We start from the raw sequence: 11473 nt of genomic DNA, 5'->3' as shown, positions 1-11473 counted from the left end.
TGAAGGGAAAGGAGGATGAAGAATGCCTACCCACAATGTATTTACAATAGATGTGCAGCATTATTGAGTTTTAATACTAAAAGTGATGCAACTTGTATTGGTTACATGTAGATTTTAGATGCTATTCTGGCATAGTAAGTGTCCGGATGATATTTACAGGCTGGATGAAAAAACTGAATGTGAATTCTGGTGAGACCATAAGGATGGATGATTCCAAGGACCAGGATAACATGAGTTGGATCTTATTATTATTATTCAAGCTGCACTGAAACTAGATGGGCACATTATTTCACTACTGGCATATAAAGGCCTCAGCATGTTTGGATCAAGGCATGAGCAGATGTGATGCAGGTGTTCCCAAATATATGCCCAGCCAAACTTTGAGCTCTTTAGAGAAAGTTTTATTGGCTGTTTGTGGCCAACAGAAAGCTTCATTGTAACATACTTCATAAGAGCCTTCACAGTACAGTGGTGCCTCGCTTAGCAATTGCCTCACTTAACAATGTATTCACTTAGTGATGGGGTTTTTTAAAAGAATTTTCCACATCGTTTAACAATGTTTCCTATGGGCGATTTTCGCTTAGCAATTTCGGGACCATGCTTCGCATAGCGAATGCGTTTTGGGCCCCCTGTTTTGCTTAACGATGTCCGTTCTTGCAATTTTAAAAGTGTCTTAAAATGTTCAAAAACTGTTTTAAATGCTAGGAATCGTTAGTGCACCTTCTAAAACGTGTGCAAACTTAATTTGGCTTTGTTCTGACTCTTCGTTAATTTTTGGTGAATTTTTTTCTCCCCCATTGGAATGCATTGAACCCGATTTTGACAGCTGTCAAACGGGCACTTCAATGCATTCCAATGGGGGAGAAAAAATTCACCAAAAAGTAATAAAGGCTCAGAAACTGTTTTAAATGCTTGGATTCGTTAGAGTACCTTGTAAAACGTGTGCAAACTTAATTTGGCTTTGTTCTGACTCTTCTTTAATTTTTGGTGAATTTCCCCCCCCCCCCATTGAAATGCATTGAAATCTGTGCATAACGAAAACTATGTTGGTTGCTGTGGGTTTTTCGGGCTCTTTGGCCGTGTTCTGAAGGTTGTTCTTCCTGACGTTTCGCCAGTCTCTGTGGCCGGCATCTTCAGAGGACTGGAGTCGGATGCTTCACAGAGTGAAGCCCAGAGTGCTGTCCTCTGAAGATGCCGGCCACAGAGACTGTGAAACGTTAGGAAGAACAACCTTCAGAACATGGCCAAAGAGCCCGAAAAACCTACAAAAACCATGTGAATGATTTTGTTCGTGGTCTCCAATGACACATCAGTCATTGCTACCCTTCCTAATCTCAGTCTTCTTTCCATTTTTTGGTTGAAGTCCATTTGATAATTGAACCAAAGTATAAAAAAATCTTGATTTCCATTTCTTCATTGTCAATGCTAAAGCTGTGTTCTTCTATAGTCATGATTTTTGTCTTAATGTTCAACTGCAGTTGTGTTTTGGTACTTTCTTCTTTCACTTTCTCTAACAGTTGCTTCAAGTCATTTCTGCTTTCTTCCAGGAAAAAAGGCGTCACCTGTATATTTTAAATTATTGGTATTTCTGCATATTGACTGAAATGGTAACGGGATAATATACCCTTCTTGCCTGACACCACTGCCTAGAGGAAATCATTCTATCTTTCAATATGTTGACTTAACAATAGCTTCTTGTCTACAATGCAAGTTACACAGGAGGACAATCAAGTGCTGAGGCATGCCTATTTCTTTCAGAACAACCCATAGTTTCTCATGATCTATAGTCAAAGCCTTTTTTGTAGTCTATAAAGCAGAGACTGATCTTCTAAAATCCTTTGGTGCTCTCCAGTAGCTAACACATAAGATCATCTTGCATTCTCCACCATCCTGTACCAGTTGAAAGCTGGACAGCAAAAAAGCTTTGTGGATATCCTGGATTGCCAGAAAGATAAACAAGTGTGTCCTAAGGAAACCAAGCCTGAACTATCTCAGGAGGCAAAAATGATGAAACTGAGGCTGTCCTATTTTGGATGCCTCATGAGAAGGCAGGATTCTCTGGAAAATACAATAATTCTGGGAAAGGTTGGAGGCAGCAGGAAAAGAAGATCAAATACAACATGGGTTGACTCCTAAACCAGTTCACAGGCTTGAATTTGCAAGATCTAAGCAGGGCTGCTGAAGACATTTAGATGATCTCTTTCATAGGGTCGCCCTAATTCAGAGGCAACGACATGTACAGTGGGGTCTTGACTTGAGAACTTAATCCATATTGGAAGGCGGTTCTCAAGTCAAAAAGTTCTCAGGTCAAATCTGCATTTCCCATAGGAATGCATTGAAAACCATTTGATCCGTATCTGCTCTTTTCCGTCCATAGAAACTAATGGGAAGCTGCTATTCTGCCTTCGACCACTAGAGGGGGATATTTTGTTTCTTTTTTTCTTAGGTCAAGAAAGGTTCAGGGAAGGCAGGGAAAATACAGTCCAGGCAGTACCAGGCAGTCTGAAGACTCCCAATCCACTCTCGAAACGCTGGGAGGAGTGAGGAAGCAGACAGGCACCCCTTTTCACTGGCCAACAGTTAACTGAAAATTCAAATTTTGCACTTTGCCTGCCTCCCACGTGGGTTTTTTCAGTTCTTAACTCAAATCTAAGTACTTAAGTCAATATTTTCCTATGAGAGTGGTTCTTAAGTCAAAATGTTCTTAACTCAAGCCGTTCTTAAGTCAAGACCCCACTGTAACAACAACAGAGAGCCAACATGGTGTACCTAGCAGATAGTGTCAAAATAGGAACTCGGGAGTCCCCGATTCAACTCTCTCAAATCTCTCGTTGTCCGTGCAAATTCACGGGGAAGGGTGGGGTGGAAACGGTGAACCACATCCCTCCAAAACTTTATTAAAATCCCCGTAAAAGCAAGTAGCAAAGTAGCAAGCACGTGTTTGTGGACCTTGGAAAAGCTACTGCTTGGAATTAGATTCGCAGAATCCCACGCCCCATCGAAGAATAGCTGCCCGAAAAAGGAAGTCTGCAGGCTCTGGGTATTGTACGTAAGCCAACAGAAAAATAGGACAGTGGGCGACTGGAGATGTTCGAAAGAGAAATTGTCAGGACAACGTTTTCCCGGCCAAGCGCCTGCCTCATCTCCTGGACGCAGAAAAAGATTTTAAAACGCTGCAGAGACAACCCGAGAAAAGGCGAAACCCCTGAAGAAACCTCTGAGAAAACTCAGCAATTGAAAACTTGACGCTCCTTCGCGTCTCGCGTCAGTGTCAAGATAAATAAATAACGACGCAGCCACGCCCACGACTGTACAATCATCCAATCAGAAGTCACCAAGCAGGTGGCTGCGTCATATACAGCCCACCCACCAGCCAACCGCTCGCGAACCCGGTGAAGAGATTGTTATGAGCGAAGAGTGATTACTTTCTTGGGCGTAATGACGTCAATAACGGCAAAAGACCCGAATCCTTTAAAAAAGGTCCAACCCTGTTGGCCTCCTAGTCTGTTCTTATTGTTTAGTCCAGTCCCTGTGACAACCCACAGAGCAGTATTTGTCCATACAGGTGTGTAACATAGACACCCCCCCTTCTCGCTCTAAAAGGACGACGGTGAGACGTGAAAGGCCGCGATACCCCACCAGCGGAGCCCTCTAATTTGGCGCATGCGCGTGGCTACATAGCGGTTCGCGCGGCGGCCGCAGAGAAGGGGTTCTGCGGCGCACGCGCAGTGGCAAATAGCGGTGACCCACGGAGGGGCGTGGCTAGACGGTAAGGCAAGGGGAATCAGCTGACCCCGCAGCGTTGGACCCAGGAAGGTTCAGAGGCGGAAGGAGGGCGACGCCGACCGACCAGCCCGAGGGAGGTGCCATGGCGACCACAGTTAGCACTCAGCGAGGCCCGGTAAGTACTGGCCCCCTGTTACGATAGAGGACGCCTCCTCTTCGCTGCCCCACCGCCCGGCCCGAGAGGGGACCGGAGGTGCTTCTCATACGGAGCCCTTCGGGCAGGGTGTGCCTTGGACTGACGCCCCTGCCCCTTCGTTTTCGGGGGGCTTAGGCCAGGGGCTTCGTGGATGGGGGTCGGATGATGTATCTTCTTCTTCCCTCATGTTCTCGTCCTCGAGGAGGGGGCAGGGGAGGGACCGGCCATGTGTCTCTTACTGCCCGCTGTTCTCCGTGCGAGAGGCAGCCGCGGCCAAGATCTGTCATGTCATCCTCCTGCGCGGTTTTCCCTCAGCCTTGAGCGCGTCAAGTGAGACCTGGGGCGGCGGGCAGAGCCAAAGGGAGGGGGGGGGAAAGCCCCATAGCGGAGAACGGCTTAGCCAGCTCACTTTGGCATCAGGATTGCTTTCTTCCCTTTCTTTTAATGGCCTTGACCCTTCGATGCAGCTGTGTCACGTGCGAGTGAATGACGGAAGGGCCCCGTTTTTGTTAAACTGTCAGAAAGGGTGAGAAGTTCCCAATTGTACCCGCAGGCTGTTTTAGCAAAGAGAAGCATCCCAAAGGGAAGCTCCATATGCTAGCCTAGCGTTACTGACTTGTACACCTAGGGGTATAGTATTTGTATAGAAGGACACATGGACTGTTGTGCTTTTCAGTATGAACATGCTAGGAGCTCCCAGTTGCAGAGCCTGCTATGGCGATTGGACAAGGTGTTGGCTGTATGCCTGTTCAGACGTGTCCAGCGCTTTCTCAGATTGCTGTGGCAATCCTCAGGGTTGAGTCTCTGTGCAGGGTACATTTTGAACAAACAGTGGTTACTTTGTTGGGCCTAGTGATGTCAATAGATTGCTGCCCATAGATTTTGGTGCATAGGAAAGAAACTGTATACAATTGTATTGAAACTGGCTTTGGCATAAAAACTGGATCTGTGTTCTGCTGTCTACAGCCAACCTGGTTCTCACAAACAACTTTGAAATACAGTTACCATTTTTTTTTTCATTCTCTTCCTGACCAGAGCTATTGGGAATTGTCATCCAAAATATCCGGAACACTTCCAGTTTTGGAAGGCTGGTCAGCACACTCTCAGATATATCACATACTTGTTTCTGTGTGAAAATAAAAATAAAGGAGATGTGTGTAGGTCAAATGGAACAAACTATGATTATTTAAATGATGAGAAGTAATAGAGCTATAATAAATAGAATTAAAATAAGAAGCACTGAAACTCACATGGAACAATAGTAAAGCCTGAATAGTTGGAAACAGATTTTTTTCAAAAAAAGTATTGTCCTGGCACATATAGGATTATGAATAAAATGCCAGGCGGAGCTGCTTGGGAAGAACAATCCTACCTCAGGGCACTATTGTAGAAGAGGACCTTTCTTCAGTAGCTGACTAGGCAACATCTGGTGGTGTGTACCTAGTGGAAAGTGCATGTAATTAGTGAGCAGGTTCACACAGAACATATATAATATATACATTAACATGTGTTTGGGTGAGAAATGCTTTGTAACTTTTTCATCCTGCCACTAAGATCTGGTTAAAGGCTCTTGGAATTTTAAAGCCTTGTTTGGGGTATTTGTTTGAATTGTGTTTCTTTGTCATGGGTCTCTACATAATGTAGTTTAAGTATCAGCCCTTAGCCTTGAACATTTTTTGTTTTTCATATTGGTTACTGTTTGGGCAATTTTGCCTCTAAAGGCATTAATTAATTACTATTGTGTGCTGTCAAGTCAATTCTTTCAGGGTTTTCTCAGTAGAGGGAACGCAAAATGATTTACTCTTTTTTCCTTCTGGGGGCATCTTGGGATTGTGCAGCTTGCCCATGTCCATATAGGCTGGTTCTGGCATGCACAGTGGGGAACTGAACTCCCAACTGCTGGATTCACAGCCAGAGACCTGACTCATTGAGCTATCTAAGAAGAAACAAAGTTAAACTGATTTTTTTAAAAAAATCTCCCTAGTTTTTTCTGTGTTTCTGAAATTGTGTTTTCATGCTATACATCTAATTTGCTTCTTTGCGTTGTCCTTAATTTTTTAAACAATTCAGGCAATGATCAATGCAGTGGTTTTGGGATGCCATTTATTTTGAAAAGTAATAGCTCAAGAAGTATTGAGAGCTACTTTAAAAAGTAGATAAACATCTTAAATGACCCTTTTGATTTAAATGTATCAGTTACTAGTTCCTCTTAAATTTCGGGAAAGCACTTTCTAAACTTGCAGTGCAATCAAATAGCCACTGGAGGATGCTAAAGTGCTATGCTTACAGTTTACCCCCGTACCCAGTATTTTCTCCTTGGGGATATCTGTATTTAAAATAAACTTGCAAGTATGAGGATGCCGAACAGTTTCTGTTTTTGAAACTTCAAAATATCATCAGTGTTATTTTGGTCACGTCTCAATTTTTTTTTAAATTTACGTGTTGTCTTTCTGGTTCTCTCTTTCAATTGGCAGAAGTCAAATTTGCCAGTTGAGTGATTCTAGAAGTAAAGTCCCCTTGAATATAGTGTGTGCAAACAAATATAGTAAGTGATACTGTTAAAGTGCTTCACCACTCTTCTTCCACTGTTTGGGCAATAGTTCGTCTAGGAAACATGGGACCTTATAAGAAACATAGGAGTTGTTCAAAACGTTAAAAAGTTGTGGACAATCACATAAACCCCAGCAAGCATGAATTATGGAAGGCAGGCAATCTGGAATGTGTCACATTGCCTGCCTCTATTCTACATGATTCAGACTGCAGTCCTGAGCCTTTGTCGTTTAGTTGTTTAGTCGTGTCCGACTCTTCGTGACCCCATGGACCAGAGCACGCCAGGTCCTCCTATCTTCCACTGTCTCCCAGAGTTGTGTCAAATTCATGTTGATTGCTTTGATAACACTGTCCAGCCATCTCATCCTCTGTCGTCCCCTTCTCCTCTTGCCTTCACACTTTCCTAACATCAAGTTCTTTTCCAAGGAGTCTTCTCTTCTCATGAGATGGCCAAAGTATTGGAGCTTCAGCTTCAGGATCTGTCCTTCCAGTGAGCATTCAGGGTTGATTTCCTTTAGAATTGATAGGTTTGTTCTCCTTGCAGTCCAGGGGACTCTCAAGAGCCTCCTCCAGCACCACAAATCAAAAGCATCAATTCTTCCGCGGTCAGCTTTCTTTATGGTCCAGCTCTCACTTCCATACATCACGACAGGAAAAACCATAGCTTTGACTATGCGGACTTTTGTTGGCAAGGTAATGTCTCTGATTTTTAAGATGCTTTTAAAGTCCTGAGCCTTAGGTAAAGGTAAAGGTTCCCTGTGACATCTAGTCCAGTTGTGCCCGACTCTAGGGCGTGGTGCTCATCCCCGTTTCCAAGCCGTAGAGCCAGCGTTTATCCGAAGGTAATTTCTGTGGTCACATGGCTAGCACGACTAGACATGGAATGCCATTACCTTCCCTCTGAAGTGGTACCTATTTATCTACTCACATTTTTACATGCTTTCAAACTGCTAGGTTGGCAGGAGCTGGGACAAGAGACGGGAGTGCAGTCCATCGCGTGGATTTGATCTTATGACGGCTGGTCTTCTGATCTTGCAGCACAGAGGCTTCTGTGGTTTAACCTCCAGCACCAGCACGTCCCTAGTCCTGAGCCTTACAAGGAAGTAAATCCTATTGAATTCAATCAGACTTGCTTATATGAACTTAAAAGATGTGCATGTAATTTTTTTTAAAAAATAGTTCTTACATTTTGGAGCCACCAAGTGCTCCAGCATGTCGTAACTCTATTTCTACTTGGTGCCAACATCACTGACAAGGTAGTGCTCCAAGACACCTCTAAGTCTATATACTTTATAGTCAGCAAGTGATTGGTCTTCACGCCACATGAGAAGTGTCCAGTGATCTTCCTACAACTTTCTAGAAAAAGTGCAGAGTTTCTTTGTCTCATAGTTAGGATGGGTTTCACCAATATCAGAGGCACAGCATACTTGACCATAGGTTGAAGCCTCTAGCAGTGACCATTCCCAGTACCCATCACCACCAGAGGCCACACAAATGTGCCCTTTCAGCCTGGATACCCTACCGCTGCTACTGTCCTATACACAAAGCAAAAATACTTTGCTTGCTTAGCAATCAATTTAGATAACAAAGATCCTGTGAGTCTGGACAACACAATGAAAATAAGGCAAGGAAGCAGCCAGTCATGGGCAGGCACCGGCACACTGAGACACACTCACCAAAGTAGCCAAAAATAACGGCAACAGACAGTAAGCAGCAACAACCATTCAAACAACCTTGTGTCATATATTCACAGTCATGAAGTCTACTGTTTCTGGCCCACACGTTCACACAGAAGCAAACAAAACATTGCCCCCCTAACCCCAGAATATGTATGTTTGACACAAGTTGTTCAGTCGTGTCTGACTCTGAGTGAACCCACGGACCAGAGCACGCCAGGCCCACCTGTCTTCCACTGCCTCCCAGAGTTGGGTCAAATTCATGTTGGTAGCTTCGGTGACACTGCCCAACCATCACATCCTCTGTCGTCCCCTTCTCCTCTTGCCTTCACTCTTTCCCAACATCAGGGACTTTTCCAGGGAGTCTTCTCTTCTCCTGAGATGGCCAAAGTATTAGAGCATCAATTTCAGGATGGGTCCTGAGTGAGCACTCAGGGTTGATTTCCTTCAAAATGGATAGCTTTGTTCTCTTTGCAGTCCAGAGCACTCTCGAATCTCCTCCAGCACCACAATTCAAAAGCATCAATTCTTTGGCTGTCAGTCTTCTTTATGGTCCAGCTCTCACTTCCATACAACACTACTGGAGAAAACGTTGCTTCAGAACTTTGTTTTTTAAGATGGTGTCTAGGTTTGTCATTGCTTTCCTTCCAAGAAGCAGGCGTCTTTTAATTTCGTGGCTGCTGTCCCCATCTGCAATGATCATGGAGCCCAAGAAAGTAAAATCTGTCACTGCCTCCATATCTTCCCCTTCTATTTGCCAGGAGGTGATGAGGCCAGTGGCCATGATCTTAGTTTTTTTGATGTTGAGCTCCATACCATTTTTTGCCCTCTCCTCTTTCACCCTCATTAAGAAGTTCTTTAATTCCTCCTTACTTTCTGCCATCAGAGTGGTATCATCTGCATATCTGAGGCTGTTGATAATTTCTCCCGGCAATATTAATTCTGATTCGGGATTCATCCAGTCCAGCTTTTCGCATGATGTATTCTGAATATAAGTTAAATAAACAGAGAGTCAATATACAGCCTTGTCGTACTCCTTTCCCAATTTTGAACCAATCAGTTGTTCTATATCTAGTTCTCTCACTGTTGCTTTCTGTCCCACATAGAGATTTCTCGGGAGATAGATAAGGTGGTGAGGCACAACTATTTCTTTCATGACTTGCCATAGTTTGTTGTGGTCCACACACTCAAAGGCTTTTGCATAGTCAATGAAGCAGAAGTAGATGTTTTTCTGGAACTCTGGCTTTCTCCATAATCCAGCACATGTTAGCAATTTGGTCTCTAGTTCCTCTGCCGCATCGAAATCCAGCTTGAATTTCTGAGAGTTCTCGGTCCACATACTGCTGAAACCTACCTTGTAGGATTTTGAGCATAACCTTGCTAGCGTGTGAAATGAGTGCAATTGTATGGTAGTTGGAGCATTCTTTGGCAATGCCTTTCTTTGGGATTGGGATGTAGACTGATCTTTTCCAATCCTCTGGCCACTGCTGAGTTTTCCAAACTTGCTGGCATATTGAGTGTAGCACCTTAACAGTCTCATCTTTTAGGATTTTAAATTGTTCGACTGGAACTCCACTGAACAAACAAAAAATACAACAAATACAGCATTTTTCATTTTTTGGTCACCTGTTTGAAGACATAAAGTCCATCTTTGTACATAACTATGAAAAGTTTAATTCAGATTAATTGGCAGTAGGAAACCAAAAAGTATTTGATCTGTGTAAAGATTTCCGTAAGGTGTTGAGTTGACTAAAGAAATAACTAAGTATTGGACTTCCATATTTTTTTCACTGCAACCCCTAGAATTCTCTGGGAATTTCTCCGGGCAGAATTCTGAGAACTGTAGTCAAGAAATGTAAGTCCATAGAGGAGTTTTTCAGCATTCACACATGGACTTTGGTAAGAGACAGGAACAACCATTGGCTAAGCTCCAGCGGTGCCACAAGTGATTATGGGACTGGTAGTCTCTGCTCATTAAGCTCTGTAAAGGGTGCCTCTCAAAAACTTAAAGTTCCATGATTCCTTGTGGCACCTCTGGAATTTAGCTGCACCTAGCCATTTCCCCCTTTTTCACAGGCAGATGTTCACTTACTGAGGGCCATCTGTGAGTGCTGGAAAACTCCTTTATGGACTTAGATTTATTGGTTCTAGCTACTAGAATTCTGGCTGGGACAACTCAATGAATTTTGGGAGTTGCAGTGTAAGAAATACAAAAGCCAATGCCTAGATATGAGCAGGAACTCAGCTGGGGGCTGTACTGCTGGTTTTTTAATGGCAGATGGCACTGATGTTGTGGCCCAGCTTTTCTGGAGGTGGGAGGCATAGATGGCCAGATTGGAATTTTTCTTCAATTCAGCCAAGTTTGCCAGTGGCAGTAAAGCACGTTGTCTGTAACATGAGACAGCTGCGACTTTATAATGTGTCATAGAAATTTTCTGTGCGTGCTGAATGCTTTCAAAAACAAATGCAGATCAATCCTTACTTCCAGGTAACCACAAGAAGTTACCCACTATTGGAAATATATCTGTGTGAATCCATTTTGGGAGGGCAGAAAGGGAATGGTCGTATTGAGAAAATGACAGCTGGCTGTCATACATTTCATGCTTTTGAAGATTTACATTTCTTTATATTTCTTTATATTTCTTTCTTTCTTTCTTTCTTTCTTTCAATTTAATTTAATTTAATTTAATTTAATTTAATTTAATTTAATTTAATTTAATTAATTTGCTGCCCACACTACCCAAAGGTCTCTGGGTGGCTTACAACAATTTAAATGCAGTAAAAATGATAAAAAGATTAATATAATTAAAATACAATTAAAATAAAATGCTCTAAAAATTGCCATCAGGACCCACAGTTGATGTTTATTTCAATTAAATATCTTCTGCAACAGGAAGGTTTTGACCTGACACCAAAATGTCATAAACATATTGTGTTATTTAGTTCGTTTATATAAAATATTGATGGCATGAGGCTGAGAAGTGGCATATTCTGATTGTTCTTATGATAGCCCCATGGTGTGAGGCCTGTAAGCATTCTCAATGAATTCAGGAAGCAAAAATTATTTGACTGTCACCCTTCTGCTAACCCTAACCCTTCTGCTAAGACCAAATATATTGAAATTCCCATGTGGTCAGAAGGTTCTCCATTGCTCACTCAGTGCAAGCATTTTTTTCTCTCTTTAATCCTTCAGATGGGGGGTAAATGAGAACAAAGCCCAAATGGTGTAGAAACATTTAATTATTTTATTTGAAATTATTTATTTAAAATATTTTCCCTACTGTTCTCCATAAAAAGGACCCAAGATGACTCGCATAATCTAAAG

General features: G+C 42.8%; 1 protein-coding gene across 2 annotated transcripts in view; it reads left to right on the top strand.

Moving 5' to 3' along the window:
* The first annotated feature begins 3684 nt into the window (after nucleotides 1-3684).
* The window catches only part of TOLLIP (toll interacting protein), a 44885-nt gene continuing 37096 nt past the window's right edge, over nucleotides 3685-11473 (top strand). The window contains exon 1 of one of the 2 annotated variants that reach the window (XM_020788741.3): nucleotides 3685-3901. In XM_020788741.3, coding sequence (XP_020644400.1) covers nucleotides 3869-3901 — 33 coding nt within the window. In that variant the 5' untranslated portion in view covers nucleotides 3685-3868. The remainder of the gene's footprint in view (nucleotides 3902-11473) is intronic. The other variant, XM_020788742.3, reaches the window with a different exon arrangement.

This window comes from Pogona vitticeps, chromosome 1 (genome assembly GCF_051106095.1).
Source record: "Pogona vitticeps strain Pit_001003342236 chromosome 1, PviZW2.1, whole genome shotgun sequence".
Lineage (NCBI taxonomy): Eukaryota > Metazoa > Chordata > Lepidosauria > Squamata > Agamidae > Pogona > Pogona vitticeps.
This window is presented reverse-complemented; position numbering and strand designations above follow the sequence as displayed.